This window comes from Poeciliopsis prolifica, unplaced genomic scaffold (genome assembly GCF_027474105.1).
Source record: "Poeciliopsis prolifica strain line A6 unplaced genomic scaffold, Auburn_PproV2 SCAFFOLD198, whole genome shotgun sequence".
NCBI classification, from domain to species: domain Eukaryota; kingdom Metazoa; phylum Chordata; class Actinopteri; order Cyprinodontiformes; family Poeciliidae; genus Poeciliopsis; species Poeciliopsis prolifica.
Genome location: NW_026562573.1, coordinates 157712 through 183148, shown reverse-complemented (window position 1 = coordinate 183148; position 25437 = coordinate 157712). Strand labels below are relative to the sequence as shown.

Here is a 25437-nt window from a genome sequence, read left to right as displayed (position 1 = left end):
GCTGGAAGTGAATCAATATTTAATAATAAAATGCAACTAGACGGTAAGCTGTGAGCTATTTGTGGCCTGCAGACTCCCTGCTGTGTCTCTTTTCTCATGACGAGGTTGTTACCAACAGCGACGGTAAACGGCGATCAGGGAGAGGTGCATCGTGAGCTGCCACCTGGATGCCACCTCCCTTTCTGGAAACAAGGAGTGAGAAGCCGCTAACAAGTTAGCATGTCTGCATGGGTGCAAAGCTGCAGGGACACACACACAGCAAACACACACACAGAGAGAGTGCAGACATTCTCTCGCTCTCTTAGCACTTGTTGACGAGCGTTTGATGATCAGAAGGACGATGCGTTCAGAAACTGTCCGTCTGATTCAGTTTGTGTGTGGAAACGTAAAAATGTTGGTTTTTGTGTGGTGGAGCTGCTGGAGCTTCAGGATTCAGGTCCTGACAGGCTGAACGAGAACCGGGGCGAGCCGCCGCCTGTTACACGCTGTTCCTAAACACACCGCGGCCCTCAGCCAGGCCAAAGCATTTCTGACATTTTTTCACCCATTTCTGGTTCTGAGTCCCTCCTGAAGGACTCGGCCCGGAGACCAGGGCTTTTTATTCAGACGTTTGCTTTGCATCCCTTCGATCTGATCCTGCAATCTGTCAATTCTCCAGACTGAGGCTCAGCAGCTCAAGATTTTCACTAAAGTAACTTATTTTGACTCAATTCAGGAATTTAAAAATCATCTTATCACAAGTATGTAAAAACAGGGCTAATGTCTGCTAATCCGCTAATATGCTAACAGCAGAGCTAATTCTTTCTCTTGCTAACTTAGCTTCACCTCTTTAGTTTTTACAGATAAATTCAGAAATTAGTTATTTCCTAAACTTGCAGAAGGAGAAATCATCCTAAAAAAAGAAAGATAATTGAGTTGAAAACAACGAGCCAACGGCGGCTAGGTGAAGACATGCTATTGGCTCACTGCGTGTCATGTGACCTCGATGTTCAACTGAGATGGGAAGCTAAATATAATATTGTGCAGTTTTCCATTGTTTTCAGTGTTAGCGCTTTAGCAATAGCTTCCGCTAAATATTGTTACTCTAGTGTTTCCTCCACTGCCATCAGCGTTTGTCTCGTTAGCATAAACCTCCAAGTTTATGTTTGTTGGAAAGTCCAATATGTCTCGTAGCCGAGTTGGACTTGCAGCTTTCAGCCCTGCAGCTCCCAGACTCTGGCCTTTCCAACAGCTAGCGTTCATCTGAGAGTCACCTGGCCTGGAAACAGAGAAGCACCATGCAGTTCTCTCCAGGAATGTGGTAGATGTATCATATTTATCCAACGACCCGCTCAGCAGGTGGTCGTTATTTTCCCAAAGCAACATCTTGCAGCTTTCATTTAAAACAGGCCACATAATGGGAGAAAAAACAAAACATAAGTTATTTCTGTTGGTAAGTGAGGCTTTATTTCAGAGCAGCACGTTTAAAAGTAACCTGTGAAAAATTATATCGTCTTGGTGTTAAAAAATCTCTCTCACATTCTTCATTTGTCCTTCCAAACCTCCCACTCACCTCAACCTCCCCTCATTCCTCGTCAAGGTCTCCCCCTCCGAGCGCCGGACGACAGCGGGAGAAAAACCCGTCAGTAAAACCGACATGCACACGCTTCTGCATTACAGAGCAATTACAGCTTAATGGCTCCAAAGACTCATGATGAACATTCATCCAACCTTTAAATATTTTAACAGAATACCACTTTAATGAGGAAGCACTTTTCATGTTTCGGTCCCACCTGAAAGCCTCATAATGTCTCAGTTCTTCCTTTCTGCCTGGGATCTGCCTCCTTTTCCTTCACATTGATTCTCGTTTATCTTCAACAGTTTGAAACTATCATGAAGCAGAAAGAAGACAAACTGACAAAGAAAAGGTCCGCATTTATTCACTGTGCATAGACAGATTTTCATTAATAAGAACATATTTAATATTCTCATTTGTCTGTGTTAGCTTACAAGAATCAAGCTAAGAGCTAACTACATGAAAAACCTACTCAAAGATAGCTTACAGCTAATCAAAGCAAATCTGAAGCTAATGCTTCTCAATGTTAGCATTGACAGCTAACCAAAGTAAATGTAATGCTAACAGCTATTAGTAAAACTTCAAACAGCTAAACAAAGTAAAACCACCAGCTATTCAGCAGCAAACTGACAGTTAAACTAGCTTCCTTTAGCAGCTAGCTGTGCTCCAGTGCTAATGCTAACCTGTATTTATCCACTTTTACTGGATTTCTAAATGTAAACTTTCAGTTTAGTTCACCACAAACCGAATGGCAAACCTACCAACAACCCTGCATTGTTGAAATGTTACTTCACGGTCATGTGATGCAATGTTTAGCTATTACAAAACAGAATTTATAAAACGTTGTAAACACTCTTTGGAGATTGAGGAATGCTTGGTTCGTACAGGAAACGGCCCGATGATTTAAAGGTTGGTGTTTTTAAACAAATAATGTCACCGCAGAGCAGCAAGCAGGCTACGCTGGCTGGGTTTACAATACGTACAAGTGTATTGGCAGAGTCTGTCACACAGACAAGGAATGGTTGGTTAAATTAAACACAGACACACACACACACACACACACACACACACACACACACACACACACACACACACACACACACACACACACACACACACACACACACACACACACACACAGGAGATTCAGGGACCAGATGTCAGGAGGGCAAAGTGTGACACTTGACTGAGAACAGGCCTCACTGGAGTTTGTGTGTATCTCTGTGTGTGCAGCACTCCATAACTGCATTGATTTTCAGAGAGACTGAAACACACACACACACACACACACACACACACAGTAAAGTGAAGGCTTCCCCTTTGAAAACCACATAAGACATGTCTGGACACGCAGGCCGGAGAGCCCTGCAGCTCGCTCTAAATGCATTAAAGGACGTCCATGTGTGCGTCTGCGTTTGTGTTGGAGCCACAGCAGCAATCATCCAAACAAAAATGATTTAAGTTACAAACAGGCGGCTCGTTTTCATTAAGTTTCTCTTTCAAGTAAAAATAGTTTTATGGCCTTTCATGGTCCAAGGCAGTTCAGAAACGTCACAAATATGATCTGGACCAAGTTAGAACATGACATAAATCACATCACCAGTGTCACAAACCATAAGATGTGTATTCTTAAATCCCAAAAAGCTGAGTGAAAAATAAGTTCATCTTTGTTTCTTCCACAGGATTAAATGTGGAAAAAATCAGCAAGAGGCAAGCTAAGAGTTTAACTAAGAGCTAATCAGAGTCAACAAAAGCTAATTGGACTTATACAAATGGACAAAGACAAGCTAACAGCTAATCAGTCAAGCTAATATCTAGGAAAAGACAGGCTAACAGCTAATCAAAGCCAAGCTAACCGCCTATCAGAACTATGCCTAGAGACAATCAGAGTCAACATAAGCTAATTGGACTTATGCAAATGGATAATCAAAGACATGCTAGTAGCTACTAAAAGAAAACTAAAAGACAAGCTAACAGCAAATCAGTAAAGCTAATAGCTACTAAAAGACAGGCTAACAGTTCATCTCAGTTATGCCAACACCCAACCAGTCTTGCTAGAAGCTAAGAGGAGTAATGCTAACGGCTAATCATCCATACTAACATCTAATCTGAGTCATGCTTCTACCTAACAAGTAGCATAATAGCTAATTACTGAAGCTAATAGTTTATAACAGTCAAATTAGCCCATTTGTAACCAGCTGCTGTTCAACTGGTCTTAAATTATTCAATATGATAATAATAATAGTTAATTTCATCACATTATTAAGATGGAAAGACATCAGACCTTAAAACAACCAACTGGGAAAGTTAAAAATCATCTGGGTTTGTCCCAGTTCATTCTGAAATGTCCAGGAGCCATAAAATATTTGATCATACGTAAATGTGTCCAATGGTAATGCTTAGTTGAGCCACTAGAGGGCACTCCAGCATCTCCGGGGTAAAAAGTAGAAAATGAAAAAAAACTTTAAAAATGTCTCCAGTTTTGTTTGGTTTTATTCTCAACATTAGGAAATTAATTATCAACTTTTAGGGGCTTAACAGACAGAAAGTTTGTGATCCAGTGGTTTCATGCTGGAGGTGTGAGTGAGAGTGTGACCACAGAATGTGTGTGTGTGTGTGGGTGTGTGTGTGTGTGTGTGTCTCTGTCGGACCCGATTACCAGACTCATTACGCCAACAGAGACCAGAACCTGCTGTTTCACATTTCACATCATTATTATTAAGAGAAAGGCCGTCTGGTGCGCACCGCCAAAACAGCCAACAGGAACCGCATTCATGCGGCGCGCTGCACCGCTGCAGCCACCACAGAGCCTGCAGGTACATGACCTTTGACCCGCACACTGATGTGAAAAATGCCCGTGACAATCCTAGAGCCAAGAGCAACTTCCTGTTTCCATCCAAGCTAATGCGGAGCGTTAATTAGAAATTAGCGAACAGAGTGAAAGCAGACCAATCCGGCGGCAGCATTCAGCGGCGACTTAAATGCAACATTCCTATTGGACGACTTGCTGTCTGTTGGGAACATATTTATGCCCAAATGTGATTTATATTTCATAAATTTAAGACTTTTTAAGGGTGTTAATTTGACATCAAGTCAGGCTGAGGGATGAATGTTGTTCAAGAAACACTGCCCCCTGCAGGTGGGAGTTTGCATCATTTAAACCAAATGATTTTCACCATTTTAGCAAAAAAAATTTGCACTAACCTCACAAATATGCATTATTGCACAAAAAACTTGATATTAAAATTCATTTTTTAAAAATTGATTAAAACAGCATCTTGCTTCCACTTCCTGTTGTCTTCTTTGCCGGGTCTGAGCGTGGGACGGATCCGAGAACAGTCACTACTTGTTTTATTGCTTCACCGTGAACACCTGCAACGCCGGAGCGGGGGGGCGGCGAGGTCGAGAGCAGACAAAAGATCTGACACAGAGAGAGAGGTATTGTGGGAATGCCAGGTGTGTGTGTGTGTGTGTGTGTGTGTGTGTGTGTGTGTGTGTCGGTCTCAGGTTACATTCTCACAGATCTGCAGACATTCAGGCACAGCGTGCAGCGTCCATGTGCAAGAAAGATGCAGCAGATCGTTTTAGGTCCGTTTGTTGACATTTTATCAGAAAACTGATAAGATATTGATCGAACTTTGATCCATTTTATTGGACCAGTTGCAGACTGGATAAAAGACAAGATAGTTTTCAAAAATATCTACAAATAAAAGTCAGAAAAAGATCAAAGCATCAGCAAATAGATTCCAGTTTGGGTCATTTAGGCTGTTTTTCCTCCTGACGGTCCGGTCGACCCGGTTCTACTGGAACCAGAACCATCTGCTCCACCTCCAGCTGCTGTGGTTCTGACCCAAACCAGCCTGTTCCCCTCCTGGCCTGTGGGGGCGCTGCAGCAACAACCACTGCAGGAAACGACACTAAAACCTCTGAAGATGCTGAGAGCAACTTCCTGTTTCACCAGATGAAACAAGATGGAGGCGTCAGAGTTTAGTGATTTCTCTTTAGTCTTTGGCTGAAGACCAGGAGCCATTTCTGCTGCTACCGCTAGGCTAACATGCTAGCTTTGGTTGTTCACATATGCATTCAGGCCGAACCAGAGTTCACTTCAGCAGAACCCAAACCGAGGTTTGGAGGACTGGTGTTAGCTTAGCATTCTCACCAACCGAACCGGACTTTCTGGAGAGACGGACTGGAGTTGTACAGAACGGGGCTGGAGTTGGACTGAACGGGGCTGGAGTTGGACAGAACGGGGCTGGAGTTGGACAGAACGGGGCTGGAGTTGGACAGAACGGGGCTGGAGTTGGACAGAACGGGGCTGGAGTTGGACTGAACGGGGCTGGAGTTGGACTGAACGGGGCTGGAGTTGGACTGAACGGGGCTGGTGGGACACATGCAGCCTCTGACATCAGTTTGTTAGAGAACGTCAGGGAACCAGAATGATGAAGACGCAGGAACCAATCAGGATGTTGGTTCTGAAACAACCAGAGTTTGGTGAAGATTTCCACCTGATGGACAAACTAGAAACATAAACCATGATGCGGGTTCCATCTGGTCTGGGAACCTTTTTAAAGAACTGGGTTTCTTTGTTTTGACAGGAAACTTTTCACTGAAACAAACAGAAATCATATGTGGGGTCCCCCAAGGCTCAAACCCTGGACCCTCTGATTCTGCATCCAGATGTTCAGGATACAACAGGAAATAAGATCAGCTCCATCACTATGCAGACGATACACAGCTCTGTGTTATGATGTCACCAGACGACCTTTGAACCCATCCAATCACTGAACAGATACATATGTGGATATGGCAAAACTTTCATCATCTGAACAGAAACAAAACTGACATTATCAAAAAGGAATGATCCAGAGTTATAGGTCTACAGTTATAGATCTATATTCTGCTCTGCATCCAGAACCAGAACCAAACCCAGAACTAAACCTCTAGTGTAAAAATGTGAAGAACAGGTTTTGTTTAGACCGCAGTCGGATCCTAATCTGTTAAAATAAGATTTCAGCTTCTATTCTCCTCAGATCTGGACCAAACATCCAGAAAACTGAAACAGCCGAAACACTGAGCTCCTTCAGAGCCAAACTAAAAACCCAGCTGGTCAAACTGATTCTGATCAAAACAACTTTAACAAACCATTCAATCTAGACTGAATTACTCATTATTTCTCATTATTTTACCTCTTTAATGTAATTTTCTTTGGCTCATTGTTGGTTTACTATTTAAAGGAAATGTAAAAATTTGCAGCACAAATAAAGTTCATTTGACATCTTGATTGTTTGGGGCATCTGATGCCATCCACACACCGACTTCCTGTCAGGTCGCTCCAAGATGCAAAGAAAGGAAACCAAGCGGTTCAAAGGTCAAAATAAATCTGAGCTTCGTTGAAAAGCTGCGGTCAGATCTTGAGGCGGTTTTCAGGATTCCATCTTAAAGTCTTCAAACAAATCAAGAATTAAAACCTGAAAACAAAACTTTGGGCTGTTTATTATTTACGGCTGCTTTAGATATTAAACCCAGATAATGAAGGACATTAATGCAAATGTTTTTCTGCAGACGTGGATGTCGCCCACTTCCAAATGACGGTTGTTCCCCATAAAGCTCCGGTGTCGTAAATCTTCTGCCTTCCAAGAACAGCAGCAGGGTTGGAACTTCATAAAGCTGCATTATTGGATAATTGGTTCCTCAAATGGCTTCAAGCTGTCAGAGGACGGCAATCCAACAGGCAGCAAGCCGGAAAATGAGAGAGAAGTGGAAACTCTAAACAGCCATCTAATGTCCTCTTTAACATCCTCTTAACCAAAGGCTAAAAGCGCCGAGCAGAGACGAGGTTTCAGCCTCAAGTTATTGCAAACACAAACCTGTCACACAAGACAGATAACAACTAATCCTGAGCAGATAAACTCAACTTTTTAAATTAACATTCTGCAGCTTGGACAAAAACAGCAGCAGATGTCATCCAGAGGCGCTTTCCACCCGGATAGAGAAGCTTCAGGGCCGGTTCGGGCTGCAGCCGTCCTGGGGTGAAAGGTCAAGTTGACACCAGGTGTGTTAAACGGACCCGACCCAAAAGAACCGTTCCAGAACCAACAGACACTACAGTCACCCACCTGAACACAGAGGCACACTTATAGCCGGCTAATGCGCTAATAGCATCGCTAGTTTGTCATGTAGCACTTTGCTAACTTTTAAAATGCTTAGCGCACTTAGCTCTGTGATTATTCCTAATAATTGGTTTAATGCTTCACTTCTCTTCATCTTCATGCTTTTATTTTGAAGAGGCTGAAGCAGTTTAGCATTCTGCAGCCATGCATAGCTAAAATGAGTGAAACCAAGTTTTAACCACCTAAAACTCATCATTTTAATATTCAAAACACCAAATATACTTTAATATGCATCAATACAAACAATGGAAACCATTTTAGCGCCACCAGAGAAGCTAACATCCACCGTCTCCCACATCTGGATGCTTCAGCAATTCAGCGCCAAGGAAAATGAATCTGGACTTAAACTTCCACAGCAAAATCTGAAAAGGCCAATCTGGGCTCCACTGCGTCACTAAGGCACCAAACTGAACTGATGTGCAACATTTAAAGCAGAAGTTTTCAAAAGTTCCCAAGAAGAAACTGGAAAAGGTGAAGTTTTAATACAAAACAGAACAAAATTAAGATTTTTGACCAAGAGCTGCTTCACTGTAGTGGAAACACACAATTTAAATGAACTGATTAAAATGAAAAGAACCTTCTTCCATGTTTGAGAAGAAGAGGGAGGAGAGAGAAAAGAGGGGAAAGAGCAGGACAATGGAGAGATGGAGGAAGAGAGAAATGTTTGGAGTGAGGAGCTCCTGCTTTTCAGTCCTGACAGAGTGGAATGTGAGAGAGGAGATCAATGTGGCATCACACACACACACACACACACACACACACACACACACACACACACACACACACACACACACACACACACACACACACACACACACAGAGCCAGATGTTCATCAGCCAATGAGGAGCCAGCAGCCTGGTCTCGTCAGGTCAACCCGCATGATCCCCACATTCATGTGAATCCGCTCCGTCTCTTTAAACTCTCCTGATCCCTGCGAACCAAACCGAAACGCTGCATGCTACATGCTACATGCTACGCTACGTTCCTCTGCAACACGGAGACATGAGGTTTACTAACAAAATTCCCCCCAAAGGAAAACTTTTCCATCGTCGGAGCTCCATACGTCTGCCATCGTTCAAGTTTTCACCCACAAACAGGAAGTTAACTTGACTATTTTTACATAATCATGGTTGCATTTTTCTGATTTATTAATGATCTACCAGGGCCGGGCCAAACTCTTTCAGGGCCCGGAGCTGGATCTAATCTGGTGCCACTGCTTCCTGTTCAGCACCAGATCCGTTAGAGAGCTACAGTTAACTGGCCACAGATCATAATAATCCAATTAGAGATGTATAAATCACAGCTCAAATAGTAAATATTAAACTCGTAGCGTAAAAGATAGCAGCTATGGTAGCAAACGTTCCCCTCCACTGGGAGTCTGCGCCTTACCAGAGGCACCTAGTAAAAAACAGTTTCAGTATTTTTCTTCTTTCACTTGAAAGGTTGACTCTAAATGTGCACGACCGTTGGAAACGTCGTCGTCCATTTTTCACCTCCCTTCAAACAACAGCCTCCACAGCTGTGCGCCCACTGACTTGGCTGTTTCAGCTCCGTTTCCAGTAGCAACTGAGCGTTGGTCTGATTAACATCCAATAATCAATAGTTTTAGTTTGAACTTTAAATTCCTCTGTTTGCTTTTAAAACAGAGTAAAGTTCCCTCGATGATTGGAAATTAAACCAATGAGTTTCATACAAACTTTCATGTTGTTTCTTCTGTTTCTAGAACATTTTGTGCAAATAGATCTCAGGTTTGTTTCTCATCCTTAAGTTTTGCTTTTTGGGAACGTTTAGCCTACTTCATGTTGTCAGTCGGGTCGTCTTGATTCAACACATGCAGCAGTGATACTTGGTAAAGTTCAACCTGAGCTGTGATTCATCACAATTAATTCATGATTTAACAAGGAAGAACTGATTGAAATCAACTGTTTTTTCTCCATTATTAAATAAAGCCACTTCCTGTATTCATATTTATTCAGGTATTTTCTGTTTGACAGAGTAATGAATCACAGGACTGCAACAAGGAATCATGAAATTAATTCCTAAAACAAAAGAAATAATGAAAAATAAGAAGGAAAACAATCAAATCAGCACAAATGTCAGATCCTGCTAATCTGGGTGAATGTTTATGCATGGAGGGAAAACAGGAGAAAGGTGCATTAAATGTGTGGTTCTTATGTTTTTACTCATGCATGTAAAAACACACACATCTACACACACACACACACACACACACACACACACACACACACACAAGCCCGTCACAAGACCAGATGGCATTAGGGGTGTTCCAGACAATTTACAGACTGTGTGTGGAAAAGAGGGGGTTGGTAGTGAATTAAATCCACACACACACACACACACACACACACACACACACACACACACACACACACACACACACACACACACACACACACACACACACACACACACACACACACAGAGAAACTTGGCAGTGCCACAGAAGCTGCAAGCATTGCCAAAAACTGAGCCTAAAACAAAAGCCGGGTTGAACCACCGTCCGCCTCGCCCCTCGCTCTGCGCCGGATGGTTCGACCCGCCGAACGAACGAACCAACAGTTCCAGTTGGGAACGATGTGAACGACTCGACGTCTCTGCAGAACGAGTCGAATGAGACGAGAGGAAGAAGAGCAGGAAGTGTTGAGGAGGAAACAGGATGTTTGGGATTCAGACTCCAGGCTTACAAAAGACTTTATTCACCGACTGATGGACTGAAAATATTCCTGATCTGGTCCAAATTAAGACGAGTGGAAAAGTAAATCCAACAGCAAAGAAAACAAGCAGCTTCATTTGCATATTGGGTCCAACACAACTGATGCTTTGGGTGCCAAAACTTTCTCCAGGTGAACAAAAACAAAACTGAAGTCATCGTCTTTGGAGGAACGATTGAGTTTCAGTTACTCCAGCTGGAAACCAGAGACCAGGCGGAAATCTGGGTTTGGACCTTCAGAACCACATAAGATGGTTACAAAGTCGGCCTTCTGTCTCCTGACGAACATCTACAGGGTTAAAAACTATTTTCCCAATAAGATCCATTAATTTATCTTTAGTTGCATCGATTGCTGCAACGTTATTTTATTTTCACATATCTGACTGAAAACCTAAAAATAAGATTTATGCTCCACTGATGAGGAACAAACTGAAAATCTGTTTGAACGCTGAGCTGATCAAACATTCTATAGAAATGCTTCAGATTTCAACGGAGAACAACAAGAAAAAGACCAAAACAAGCTGGAAATAAAACCAGAACGCATGAACAGTTTTCATAATCCATGTTTTGCCTTTTCCACATATGAACATATGAAAGAGAAACTGCAGTAAAACCTTCAGGTTCTGAACCAGTTCAAAATGTGAAAATGTTAGCTTAAATGTTGCTGCTAGCTTAAGGACAAAATGTTGTTCAATATATATTTATATTAAAAATGTAAAAAATGATGTGACAAACAGCAAAAATAGCAGAAAAGGACTTTAATTTTCAGTGTCTTTTTGGCTAATTAGCCATAAGCTAACACTAAACAGTGTTGCTGAAATCAGGCATTGGGTATTTTAGAGGACCTAATCAATTAAAAGTATTTTCATGAGAGGAATTATTATATTTTTATTTGATTTTTACAATCCAAACAAAAAGAAAACTTAAATTTTGAATTTGAAAAAAATCTGAAACGTGTACGCTAACAGTTAGCATTTAGCTTTACATTCTTTCCGCCTCGACTTCCTGCTAACTCCCAGGTTCAAAGCAGACAGATGATGATTCACGTTTGAAGTGTGACTTTAGTTCATTTCTGTCGTTTTGTCTTCCTGAGATCACAAAGGAGGAAGCGGAACAGGAAGTGAGGAAACTCAGCAGGAAGACGCATCAAACGCTGAAGGTCAGGAGTAAAACTGGGCCACAGCAGAACAACCAAACATCAGAGCAGGACAGCATGCTCGAGTAAAAACACCCCAAAGAGCCACAGCAGAAATCTCAAACCGTGGAATGAAAAATCAAACTTCAGTTTCTTAGAATAATAAAAAATAAGACAGAATTTTAATCCTGAGACATGAGGGTTCGGCCATGTTGCCAATGCTGACTGCAGGACACAAATCATCCCTAAAGATGCTGCTTGCTCACAAAGTTTATCGGAAAGTTTAGTGGAAGGAAAAAGTGTGAACACCAAAATAATATAAGCAAGTTGAAGTTTTTCAGACTCCTAAACAGATTGAAGCTGATGACCTCCATGCCACGCCGCATTGATGCAGTTGGTCCAGATTTCTGTTTAAAACATATTTTATTAGTTTTATGAACATTGTGCTCTCTGTAAGCAGCTGACTGGGAGGTCAAGAGGTCAGGCTGTGGAGCGCCTCCAAACCCAAAACAAGCTAGCATGTCTCCGTCTTTCAGCGTGAGCATAAACATGGCGGCGCCTCAGAATCAGGGCTGTGATTGGAGAGCTGTTTGTTGCCAGAGGTAATTGCCAGGCAGGCGGGTTTTGACGTTCCCGTCTCTTTATGTTTCAAGGAGCGGGTAATTAGCCGCCAGCCGCCATCACAAGCGAACAGGTGTGTAAACCAACCGCCGCCGCGCGCTGCGGCGCCTCGCTGACGTCACGGACCGACCGCGGCGGCGAGGAGAGCCGGCGGCTTCACCAAAAGGCTGAAGATGCGTGGAGATGAAGATGTGTGGAGATGAAGATGTGTGGAGATGAAGATGTGTGGAGATGAAGATGTGTGGAGATGAAGATGTGTGGATCTGAGTGCAGACTGAATGAAGCTAATAGTGCAACAAGGTTTCTCATCAGCTCCAAACAACAAAGTGCAGCATGATGTCATGAGGTTCTCAGGTATTTCAGATAATAAATCAGATCTAATGAATGAACTGAAATGTGATTATGGAGCAGAAGTCAGGAAGTAAGTTAATCATCCGCGTTTGTCTCCTGAAATCCGCCACAAGGTGCAAAGAGAAAAACAGAAAAACTTTCCTGATTACAGGCAGGATGACAAAGAAAGAAAAGAAGAACCGGAACCGGAACCAGAACCAGAACCGGAGCCAGAACCGGAGCCTGACTGCAGCACGGCAGGCAGAAAGGTCTCAGCGACATCACAGACACACGGCCACAAACTTCAGGTAATTATTGATTATTAGAAAATAATCACCTTGAAATCAGAACCGGACAGACGCCATGTTCCTGGTTCTCCTGAATGACTGAGTCCACTCTGTGGCTAGTGGGGCAGTTGTCAGCTGGTTGCCACAGCAACAGGTGTGTTTGAACAAAGAACCGGAACCGGAACCGGAACCGGAAGTCCATCCTGGTCCGATTTTTATGAACTGTTTTTCTCCCAGAGAAGCGCATCGGTTTTGCAATTAATGACAATGTGACCCATTAAATAAATGTAGCAGAACTGATTCTGCTGCCATGTTTGTTTAATACATAAAAATAAATAAAACTGAAGAAATTTTATGCATTTTTGTTCCTCCTGCTTCTTTGTGGAAGTTAAATCAAAGAAAAATCTTCAATTTTTCACCTGATTTATGAATAAATAGAAACATTTTCCAGTCAGTGTTCAGTTTGTTTTTCTATTGATGACTATTTGTTCCCTCTGCAGGTAAAGTAATGAATGCATAGAAAACATGAAAAACAAAAACAGATTTCAAATGTTAAATTTGACTTGATTTTAAATATTGCTGAGCTTGAAGTGAAAACTAATGTTAGAATAAAAAGTGTATTGAAACATTAAATTTGACTTTATGAGTTTAGAGCCTGAAGTGAGAACAACAAGAAACGCCATAAAAAACTAAAAACAGGTTTTAAATATTGAGCTTGGTTTGATTTTGGAGCCTAAAGTGGGACTGAAAGAGCACAAAAAACATAAAAAACAGTTAAAATAGATAAAAATGTTAAATTTGACTTGATGTTTAACAATCTGAAAAAACCCAACTGAAGCTTGAATCACAGAAAACATAAAAAACAAGTAAAAGACATTTAAAGTGTTAAGTTTGTGTTGTTTAAATGACTGCAGAGCTAACGCTAGCAGCTCAGCACCTCTGGGCCTCCTCCTGGGGGAAAACATCTGGCGCGCCGACTCGGTGCTGCGCGGCCCGTCGGAGCAGGCGGCCGCCGCTCCTGAGCTCCGGGAAGAAAACCGGCGGCTGCGATCGGAGCTCACAGGCGCTAACCTTGAAATCACTGCCTTTATTAGTAAAGTCATTATTAGCATTAGAAAAGCAAATGGGGCTAATAATATTTGCCATTATAGCTAAAAACGCCTATTAATCCCTAATCCAGGCACAATTAGGAGCATGGCTGGGTGTTTTTGTGAGCCGTTCTGCACCGCCATGCCGGGGAAAACGAGACAATTTAGCAGCGAGCGGCGGCGGGGGGGCGAGGACTGCTCTATTCTGAACGCCGTCAGCCGCGGCGGCGCTGAGTGACGGGCGGAACGGAGCCACATTTCACCGGATAAAGACAGGAGGGCGGCGGCGGGGGCGGCGCGCCGCGTTATCGGCCTCCGAACAAGTGCATCAAATCCAACGGAGAGGGGATGTTATTAAAGCAACCCCCTTTCTGCCCCGCTGCCAACTCTGACTTAATAAGCTATGCCAATTAGGGAACAAAAATCAGGCGCGCCATCGGGCCGCGTGCGCCCAGATTGCCCCGCTAACGCGTGACGCTCGCTGGCGGGCGACGCGTTTCCGCGTTTGTCTTCAAGGTTTTGACGAGGAAAAGAGGAATGAATGGAGAGAAATCCACTGAAAGGAGCGGATATTTATAACCATTAACGCATTCAGGCAAATAATACAAACTCCAACGCTGAGACTGATGGAGAAAGAGCATTGTTGCTGCTGTCAGCACTTTAATCCGCTTTACGGCAGCACGGTCTCTGGCCTCGGCTACCAGCAGCGGCGCCGCAACGAGCCGCCGATAGTTTTACAAACAAAACACCAAAATCAGTAAAAATAAAGTCCACTGCGACGCACGGCGGTGGCAGCATCATACTGCGGGCCAGAGTTTATGGACGAGAACCTGAGCAGAGGAAGAACGAGTCAGAAGCACTCCGCACTAAACAGATTCACATGGAAAACTATGAAGAAACAACTTCAACATTATGGTGAACGGACAGTCGGTGGTTCTGATCCGGTCCATCTGCATCAGAACCTTCCCTCGTTTCTTCTCTTCCATAAACCTGTTTCCATGGTTTCCGCTCCGCCTGGTTTGACCTCTGACCTCTGCAGCTCTTCCTGACCTGGACTCCCAGCAGATCCAGAACATTCAGACGTTTCCCGTTTGACTGGGAAACGTCTGAATGTTCTGCGGTTCTGATGGACGGCGTGAAGCCAAACGGCGTCATCCAGGAGAACACACACACACACACACACACACACACACACACACACACACACACACACACACACACACACACACACACACACACACACAGAAACTCTCTGTCTTTATCTTTCCAGGGATGATCCCAAAATAAACAACAACGCTGAAATCTCTCAATAATTAAAGCTCCTAATCCACTTCCTGGTTGGCGGTGACCGTGGGCGCCGCCGCCATGGGTCGCAGCGCGCGCTCGCTCGCCCCTCTCTCGCCGTGTTTGAGGCCTTTGTGCAGCGCTGAGTTTCTGGCCCGGAATGAAGGCGTTAATTCAGAGGGAAGCTGTCATTTGGGAATCCAATCTCATCAGGAAACAAGTCGCTCTTTGTGGTTTATTCATTAGCCTGGGCCTGATTTAGCTTAGCATCCGACATGTTTTCACCTCCGCTTCACGGCTTTCATTGAAACGCCTCAGCAACAATGTGCAGATTTCCTGACAGAAATGACAGCAGAGCAGTGAAGGCTGGGAACGTTTGGCTAAAACTGGAGTCAGAAAACGATAAATTAATAGAAAACGTCACAAATTAATTAATTTTCTCCTTTAGTCAAACAAATCAGAGTAAAACACATTTAGTAGAAATGATTTTAGCTGCAGAAACAGAAACTGGAGGTTTTTTAAAATGCAAGAGCCAAAATACGAATAAAGAGCCAAAATACGAATAAAGAGCCAAAATACGAATAAAGAGCTTAATTGAAAAAGAAAAACTTCCTGTTCCTGTTCAGGCCGGAAAACTAGAAATATACAATAAAAACATTTTTAAAATTAAAAAATGTTTGAAAATGCCACAGAGGAAAGATAAGCAAACAAAAACTAGAAAAATATTTTTACAATTTATAAAAATATTGATTTAAAAATAAATGCATTTTAAAAATCCCACTTTGTGTCACACGTTAACAACGTCAGGGAGGAAGAACAACAGAGGGTCAAAGGTCATCTCCAGGTACCTGGAGTTCAAACATCTCAGACCTCACAGCAGTTTTTATTATGTTAATAAAATATTTTGACTTCCTGTATGACATATTCTTGAATTACAACTTTTTCCTTCCACTCAACTTTCCACCACATACACTTGGCTACATCAGTCTGCAGTTTGTCAATAACTGGTCATTTTCATTGATCTTCTAATTAATCAGGTTAAACTGGATTACTCAAACTTCCTTTTTGCTCCAATAAAGACATTTATGAAATTCAGTGAAAATCGTGACCAAGGTAGATTTTCAATCCAGATGTTTCTTCATAGGTTTAAAAATCCACCATCAGGCCTGGAAGGCGTGAAGGACCTCGTTCGTTCTGGGCCCGTCCCAGCCTGTGGCCGCGCCCCGGCGGTTGGAAACCTCAGCCTGGTGGTTGTGGAGCCTACAGGCTCTAATTAGCTGCATTCAGCAGCCGGCTCATCAAAATGCCGAGGCCTGCAGAAAGCCGCAGCGGGGGTGGCAGGACGCGCGCGCGCGTGTTTGTGTGTGTGTGTGTGTGTGTGTGTGGCAGGGTGTGTGTGTGTGTGTGTGTGTGTGTGTGTGTGTGTGTGTGCGTGTGTGTGTCTGTGTGTGGTGGCAGCACGCGTGTGTGTGTCTGTGTGTGTGGGAACCAGGGCGTGATTTGTCCGAGGAGAGCGGTGCTCGTGTGTTTGCATGATACAACTATGTGAATCAAAATAAAGGAACGTTCTGGTTATGAGTTAGAACTTCAGGCCCAACAGAACCGAGAGAGAGAGAGGGGGAGGAGGGGCGAGCGAGCGAGCTGCCAAATCTGTAAATTTGTCGTCTTCCCTGCGATCTGCATTCACGGCAGGGAGCAGAAAACAACAACCAGGCACATCGGCGCGGTAAACAAAGGCGACACCTCGACGTCCCTCTGCTTCCCAGCCAAGAAACAAAATGGCTTCCGAGCTTCGCTTGGAGGCAGAGCGCCAACAGAACGACCCGATTGGCTGTTAGAACAGGAAGTGTGGAGTCGGCCTGACGGGCAGCAGAGGAAGAACTCAATGAGTTTTGATCGCAGACAAATCCAGTTGAGCTGGAGTTGAATTTGATGCGTTTATTAATTCTGTGGTCATGAGAACGTTTCACATTTATCGCTAACATTAAATGACAAACATTTCACAGCTCGGTGGTGGAGGGGTGATGCCACGGACTGTGCTCACCTGTAAACTTTATCTTCAGCTAACACCTAAGCTAATGCTAACTCCATTAGCAACAGGCCTCCTCTGAACCATTAGCTTAGCCTCACGTCAACTGATGCTAAACCTCAATCATTTCATTCAACTTTTGAAGATATTTGTTCATCTCTGCTCATCTAGCTGTTAGCTAAGTTAGCTAGAGCTAACAGTTAGCCAAAGCTACGTTCTTTAGCTGCAGTGCAGTCAGTGTGGCGTGTGAAGGTCAGGGTGTTTGGATCGAGTTTATAATACTTTAGATTTTATTAATGGCTACAAAATAAATTAACTTGACAGCTGAGCTGAGGATGAGTTAGCTAGTGAGCGCTAATATCTGGAAAAACAGCAACGAGCTTTAAATCTGATCAGTGCACTTTGTTCATCACAGGCAGCAAACATGAAAGTATTTAAAGGAACATATATGGAATAAACATGTTGATGATAAACTGATCGTTTCCTAATTAAAAGCAACTACAGATTTGTTTACGACCAATCACTTTTAAACTCTGAGGCAAAAATCAACACAAGACCTTCAATCTTTAAAAATGATCATTTATGATTCAGATCCACATGTGGAACTGGTTCAAATTAAATTTTTTGGGCTTGATCAGAAAGTTGTATTTGGGTCTCATTAGCCTGATGAGTTAGCATAAATGCTAACTGGATCCCACAAACAGAGTCCATAGATGGTCAACAGGAAGCTGGCATAGTGTGGATTTTATAAATCAGCAATCAATTCATCTCCAAACTGAGTGAAAATAATCCTAAAAGGTTTTTGTTTCCGTAACGCCATCAGCTGCTGCTGAACAACAAACCAAACGGCGTTTCATGGCTTTTCCGTCACTTTTTCCAGCATCAGCACACAAACATTCACAACAAGAGCTTAATAAAAACCAAACAGCAGCATCAAAAACAGCTGAAAGAGGCAACAGAGGAATAAAATGAGTGAATAAGCTGCAACATAAGAAACATGGAGAAAATCCACAGCTTGTTTCTTTGCTTTGAACCCAAACAATGCATGTAATGACCAGATCTGAGCAACACGCACCGGCAGGAAGGGACAAGAGCAGCAAATCAGGAAAACAGGAAGTTTCCATCAGGAGTGAACATGAGCAACAACTTTATGCATCGCAGCAAAAATTAAAGACCAAATGAAGACCTGGGGGTTTGGGCCAGAACTTGGACCGGTCACTGAAAACGAGCTGCAAAGGCAGTTTGAGCAAAAACAAGTAAAAACTAACCAACAACTTTTAACAGTCACTCTGTACAACGACTCTAAAGACTTATTTAGCATAAAATCAAAAAGAAAATGAGGCCCAGCGATGCAAGACGCTCCGGCAGAAAACCCAAACACTGCAGGAACATTCAAACAGCCGTCAGCGAGCAGGTGTAGGGAAAGAGAGGATCGAGGAAAAAGATGAGGAGGAAGTAGAAGAAGAGAGGAAGGTGATGGTGACGTACTTGAGCCGGAGAAATGTCCGCTCCCCAGGGAGGTGGGTCCGTTCTTTCCACTGCTAACAGGAGGGGAAAACATCTACAAGACAAACAGAGAACAGATTACCTCTGAGAGCACTGACGCTGCAAACAGCAAGAAACATCTACAGTTACATCACTGCACTGTGCATGAAACGCTTCACTCCAAACATCACACCTGCAGCTGGACGCAGGCAGCACATCGGCCGCCTGCGTCCAGGCATCATCTGCATTTTATTTATGGTTTTGTCTTCATATCATGACTTGGACTGGGTTTGATCATCCAGCAGAGTCTCTTGGTATCCTAATTAATGTTTTATCAACCTTAGTCTCTGTGTCACAGGGATGTTTCATATATTGAACATCAAGTCAAAAAGGCTCAGTCAAAGTCCAGGATCAGCTCAAGCCAATCTAACGACACAAAACTTGTAACTAGTAAGTCTAAGGTAGGAGATCTGACAAGTTGTCAAATCTCAAGTGGAAGGTCCAACACTGACTGCGAGTCAAATCTTACACCAAGAGGGTCAAAGTCTTGAACTAGGCCTTGATTCTGGCTGATTGGGAATCATGAGGAACAGGTGATGATGAAGACGTCAGAAAACATCCGCATCACAGGCAGGTGTCATAACGAGCTCCTCCAAGGCCGTGAAACTGCAGAGCACGTCAGACATCAAGACGTTGCATGAAGGATCCTTCGTCAAGACCAGCAACGCCCAACTCTTTTGGACCCGACTCATCCTACACGTCTGAAACCAAGGTTAGCTCAAGATAAGGTCCAGTAAGTCAAAGTTCTCAATCAATACCAACAGAAACTACAACTCCGTCTAACAGGTACAACACCGAGGGATTCATCCAGAGTCAAACTATTTAGACCTCAGGTTTGGTTCAATTAGTCCACAGTTACAGTTGAACAAGAAATGTCAAGACAAAGACAACATGTCCAGAGTCCAATCCTCACTAAAGGAAGCTAGCTTCCAGGTCCAACAAGCATAAAGTTATAAGCAAGTCCAAGGTAAGTTACAGCAGCAGCCTGACAAACCAAACCAAGACCAGCATGCGAGTCTCAGGCCCTGAAACTGGATTTCAATGGCGCCAGACCAAAATCCTGATCTTATCTGGAATTAACTGCTTAGTCAACATCAGCTACATCGTGATTAGGGCTGTCTACTCCAATATGAATATCAGTACAGGGAGCGAGTCCGAGACAAGGTTCAACAATTCAACAAGTCAATGAGTTTTAAACCCAAGAGAATCCGGACGATGTCAAGATCTGGTCAGAAAGTCTAAAGGACACAAAGACTCGTGTTACGACCAGCATTGGTCACCCAGGATCAAGTCTGGAGTCAAGATGAGTAGCATTCCAGTCAGAACCACAAAGCAAGTCCCAAAGCAAGACCAACATCCTGAGAGCCAAGTCCAAGTCCGTCCAAAGAGACCAACGGTGTGGCGAGAAAACCCAAAGCAAAGAGCAGATCATGTATAGAAAGGCAGTCGAGTCGACCTCAAGACCAACGGATCCAGAGTCAAATCCCAACTGAGTCAGGTTCCAAGTCCAGTCCAATGAGTTCAATGAGTCCAACAGTCTGCTGAAACCAATGAGTCCAATGAGTCCAATGAGTCCAACAGTCTGCTGAAACCAATGAGTCCAATGAGTCCAACAGTCCAGTGAAACCAAGACTCCAGATCTGGATCTCGGTCCATACAAAGCAACGCCACGACTGATTAATGCAAACCTCCAAATGCAACATGAAGTCTGATTAATACGAGTAATGATCCCCGAGTCATGAACATGTCAATGCTGTGAAGGTTGGGACTCAACTTTGACCCTTTGACCTCACGGCTCTTTATTCCTGCAAGTTCAGTCAGGAAACCCGATCAGCTGAAACCACGGGTCAGCTGGCCAACGATCCACACAGTTCAGTCAGTTCATTTTGTCTCAACAAGCCAAAAGTCTAGCAGGTCAGAAAGTTGGGATCATCACGAGTTTGTTGGTTTGAAGCCGGGAAGTTTGGGAACAAAATGTCTGAAGCTCAAGGATTTCCACATCAAGGTCTGAATATTTGTCTCGTCTGAAGGCTTTTAAAACAAACATGGACGCCGGTCGTCATCCTGCGACTCTGGAATGACCTCTGGAACGAGTCGCTCAGGTGTTTCAGACTCGGCTCTGATTGGTCCAGCCATCATAGGAAGACAAAAACACAGGAGTTTCGAGCAGTGTTAGGAGTCACAAAGGCGCCGGTTCGTCTTGGAGTGAAGCGATTCATTTCAGACTGAAACGTTGCAGAAACCATCACAGCTAGTCGCCACCTGCTCTAGACATGTGCAGCAGAAACAAGGCGAGTTAAAGCGGCTGGATCCTCGGCCAATCAGAGGCGCCCAACACCAAACGCCACGCTTTCAGAGAAACGCCGCCGTTTCAGTCGTTTTCTGGTCCTAATCTGGATTATCAGCGTCTCCATCGATAAACGGCCGCCAGGCGCCATGAAGGCACATAATCGCATAAATTAGAGAGCAGGCTGGTTTTAGCTGCTCTGCCCTCCTTTGTTTCAACGCGCTGACGACGGATCTGCTCCCAATTCAACTAAATCAAAACTGATTCACATGTTGGATACGCAGGTTCCTCAATCTGACGGTGATGCAGGAGAAACAAGAGGATAAAAGTGGGAGAATTATGGAAATAAAGGCCGATATTTAGATTACAGAGCAGCTTTAGAGATTTTATTATTGGGACCTGCTGCAACAAGAACGTTCAGTTTTAACTCCTTATAATTAACAAGAAAAAATTCTTTCATTTCTTTTGCTTTTTAATTATTAATTAGTCAATTTGTGGTGAATTTGAACAATTTAAAATAATTTGTGGATATTTCTCTGCACATTTTTCTGCAGTCTAATTTAAATGAAAAACATTATGTATTAAATCTCTTAAACTGATTTTTATTCCCGATTTGCATGCAGACGTTTTATAATGCGAGTTTTTTCCTGCGAACTGCGGCGCATTCAGGGTGTTTCAGTTTCTCTTTTCCCTCCTCCTCTAAAGTTGATCTCAGAGGGAGAAAAAAAAAACATGGCAGGGAGCTGGGAGACGACTTCCTGTCCGTCAAGTTCAAAACACAAGCTGTTCATCACAAACAGAGGCAGAAATTTAAATGAAGTTTGGAGACATAAAATCCTGCTGGGCTTTTTTTTTGTCATGCATTTTGCAAATCCAGCATCGATCATTTCTATCCTGCTGCAGAAACTCAGTAAAATCAGAATAAATCATCAGGAGAAACACAGGGAGAAAGAAAAGGACTTAAAATGAGATATACTACCATGGATGTTGGGAACATTTTCAAATCGCTGTTTGGCATCTACAAGACAACAAAATTACTGATGCAGCATCACAATTGTCTAAACACACACACACACACACACACACACACACACACACACACACACACACACACACACACACAGGCAAAAAATCAAATTCAAACAACAATATATGCACAGAGTTTGTTTCTGTTAGAGCAAGTTACTCCAAACAACAGAAGCATCAGAAGTTAAAGTGAGTTAAAGCAGCAGCGAGTCAGAGACCCGCGCCGCGCCGCGCCGCACCGCGCCGCGCCGCGGCGGCCGGAGAGGCGCGTCTCCTTACCGCGCTGAAATCCAGCAGGTCGCTCAGCTCCTTGTCCGTCCCCAACGCGGCCATCCGCTGCTGATGATGGTGCATTTTAGCTAAATCACCTACAAACATGGACAAGCAGACGGACAGAGATGGAGACAGGAGGGGAGGAGAGGAAGAGGAAGAGGAAGAGTAGAGGGGTCTGTGCGCACCGGGTCGCTTCTTTCGCTTTTTTTCCTCCACAGCGGAATAAATCCAGAAAAAGGAGCGCGGAGCCGCGACCAGCGGGGCTAGTTCGGCTTCATCCTCCGCGCTGCGGCTCGCTTCAGTCCCGGTTCCTGGTTTCTGGCAGCAGGAAATAAAACAAACTGACAGGAAATAAAAGAAGAGAAGAGAGAGGGGAGTGTTTTCGCGTGTTCCCCCCCTCACTCCGCACTCACTCGCTCTTCTTCTCCAGCCGCAAAAACCCAAAAAAACAAGAGAAAAGAAAAGAAAAGAAAAAGCTGAGTGTTTCAGAGGGAGAGTCCAGGCGGGATGCGCGCTGCTCCCACGCCGGCTGGCAGTGCGCTCCTGTCGGCGGCGGCTGCTGGAGATCCCCGGTGCGCAGGACGGAGCCCCTGCGCGGCGCTGCCTGCCTGGATGCGCGGCTGGCTGCGTGATAAATGCGGGACTGCGGCCACCTAGCTCACAGCTGCTGCGGCTGCAGGAGCGAGCAAAACTCTGAGCGCACAACTAAAGCTGGAAGAAGCAGAAAACTGACGAGGCGCTTTGATTGACTGGCGGTTTGATGCGGTGATTGGCTGCTTTCATCCGCGATAATTAGCAAACTAACACAGGTGCGTCTCCACGAATCACCCAAACCCGCAGTTATTTCATGAATTCCCACCAGAAACCCCACGCAGTCCACGCAGGGGGACATGCTGGAAGTTCTTCTGTAACATCCAGGAAACAAGAACATGAATGTGTTTTACAGAGGAAATGCTGCAAAAAGGTCACGACTGGAGAAACAGCTCGCGCTTGTTCCATGGAAAGTTTAGTGGAAGGAAAAAATGTGGGAGAAAAAAATGCAAAACAGTGAAAAAAACAACAAACCTGCCCAAAAAACACTTAATTATTTTAACTAGTTTAGTCACAAAAATTAAATTGAAATAATAAAGTGAAAAAAATTATAAAAATACTTAATTTCCTTTGATTTGCTATTTTGATGATTGTGGCTTATTGAGAATGGAAACCCAAACATGTAACGACTGAAGAGGCTGGATGGATCTATTCAGGCATATATCAGCAGAAAGTTCAGTAGAAGGAAAAAATGCAGGAGAAAAAGGTGCAAAAAAGAAACTTTTTTTCATAAATAGTTAATTTATTAAAGTGATTTAGTTGCAAGAAATACAAAAAAAGGGGGGGATTTGAGTTTCAGCTGCTTGGATATATTAGTAGAAAGTTAAGTGGAAGAAAAAAGTGCAAAACAATAAATATCTATCCACAAATTGTTCATTTATTGAAGTGATTCAGTTACAAAGCAAAAAATACACGATGATGTAGCAGGACAAGAAACAGAGCCTCATTTCTGAAGAAGCTCTCAGTTTGTAGTGGTGGAATGTTTAGTGGAAGGAAAAACTGTGGTATAAAAATGCAAACAACTAGAATAACTGCAGCCTTCAGAGGGTTATGAATGAGTGTCTGAAGTTCAGATTTTAATCTAAATGTAAATGTTTGCTTTGCTCTAAAACCGTTTTATCAGATCAGATTATCATCATCCGCCCCCTGGTGGACGACTGGAGAACTGCATGTTGGCTTCACTCAAACCCAGAACTTTTCCTGATGTAAATATTCTAGTTTTATGAATGTGGCTCAAAACAAATGATAAACATAACATTATTTTTCAGAGCTTTAGAAATTATACAGTAAATGACTTTAAATGTCATTAAAGTTTCTCTTAAAGCCATTTTCTTTTTTCTCATTATTTCAGCTTCATTGTCAATTTTCTGATTTTATTGCAGCAACATTAAGACTTTTTTCTTGTACAACTTTATTCTCATAATATTTAAAATTAATTTCTCATGACTTTATTTTCAGTTTTATGACTTTATTCTCGTCCTTTTATAACTTTAATTCCATCATTTTAAGGGCCACAAACGGCCCGCGGGCCTCACTTTGGACACCCCTGATCTAAACCATCCCATAATATCCATTTCTACTTCAGGTTTTTCTTCCCATCGACTCCGACCCACAGCATGATGCTGCCACCACCAAGTCGCAGCATGAAGCAGGTTTATTGGTCTGAACGCCTGAAATCCCAAATCTGAAAGTCAAGCAGGAGCTAAAGAGGCTAAAGATGCTAACAAGCTAGCAGGTAGCAGCATGTGGGTAGTAATAATAAGAAGTTATACGGAACTATACACATGGTAAAAATAAAGTGCACCACCTTAAAGCAAATATCAGGGATAAGAGATTAAAATCTTCAGATTACAGATTTATCCTTGAAATATTGACTTTATTCACATTATTTCAACTTTATTCTCATAAAAGTTCATTGTCATAATATTATAACTATTCTCATATTTTTACAACATCATGTATAATCAAAACATTGACTTCATTCTCATAACTCTACGGCTTCATTTTGTATTACTACGAATCTATTCTCATATTATACCATTAAAGAAATATTAGCAGATTAATAGACCTATTAAGTATTTACTGTTGTCTGGAAGATAATCCCATCAAATAAACTATAAAATGATTAATTCTGCAGATTATGTTTATTTAAAAAAATAAAAAAATACACAAATTGCAGCAAAAGGTTTAAAATGATCATAAAAACCTGAGAGACAAAACTACTGCTGATTTAAATGTTGAATTTGTTGGATTTTTATCAGGTTTATTTGGTGTTTTTCTGTGTCTGAGCAGCAGAATAAACTCTTATTATCAGTGTGTGAAAGAAGGAAGAACATTCAGAACAACAGTTTAGTCTGAGCTTCATCCTTGAGTCGCAGCAGAACGAACAGTTACATCCTGACAGCGTATCTCTGTGTGAGCGGGTCGAACAGCAACACATTCACCTGGCGCCACGTCCAGAACCGGTCCGATTCCAACCAGACG

General features: G+C 43.0%; 1 protein-coding gene across 1 annotated transcript in view; it reads right to left on the bottom strand.

Annotated features, from left to right (window-relative positions):
- The window catches only part of LOC129356834 (transcription factor 4-like), a gene marked incomplete at its 3' end in the record, with an annotated part of 37672 nt that extends 14384 nt beyond the window's left edge, over positions 1-23288 (bottom strand). The window contains exons 1-4 of the mRNA XM_055026383.1: positions 22548-23288; positions 22369-22425; positions 22043-22081; positions 18720-18792 (exon numbers count right to left, since the gene is read on the bottom strand). Coding sequence (XP_054882358.1) covers positions 18720-18792; positions 22043-22081; positions 22369-22422 — 166 coding nt within the window. The remainder of the gene's footprint in view (positions 1-18719; positions 18793-22042; positions 22082-22368; positions 22426-22547) is intronic.
- Between the last annotated feature and the right edge of the window lie 2149 nt (positions 23289-25437).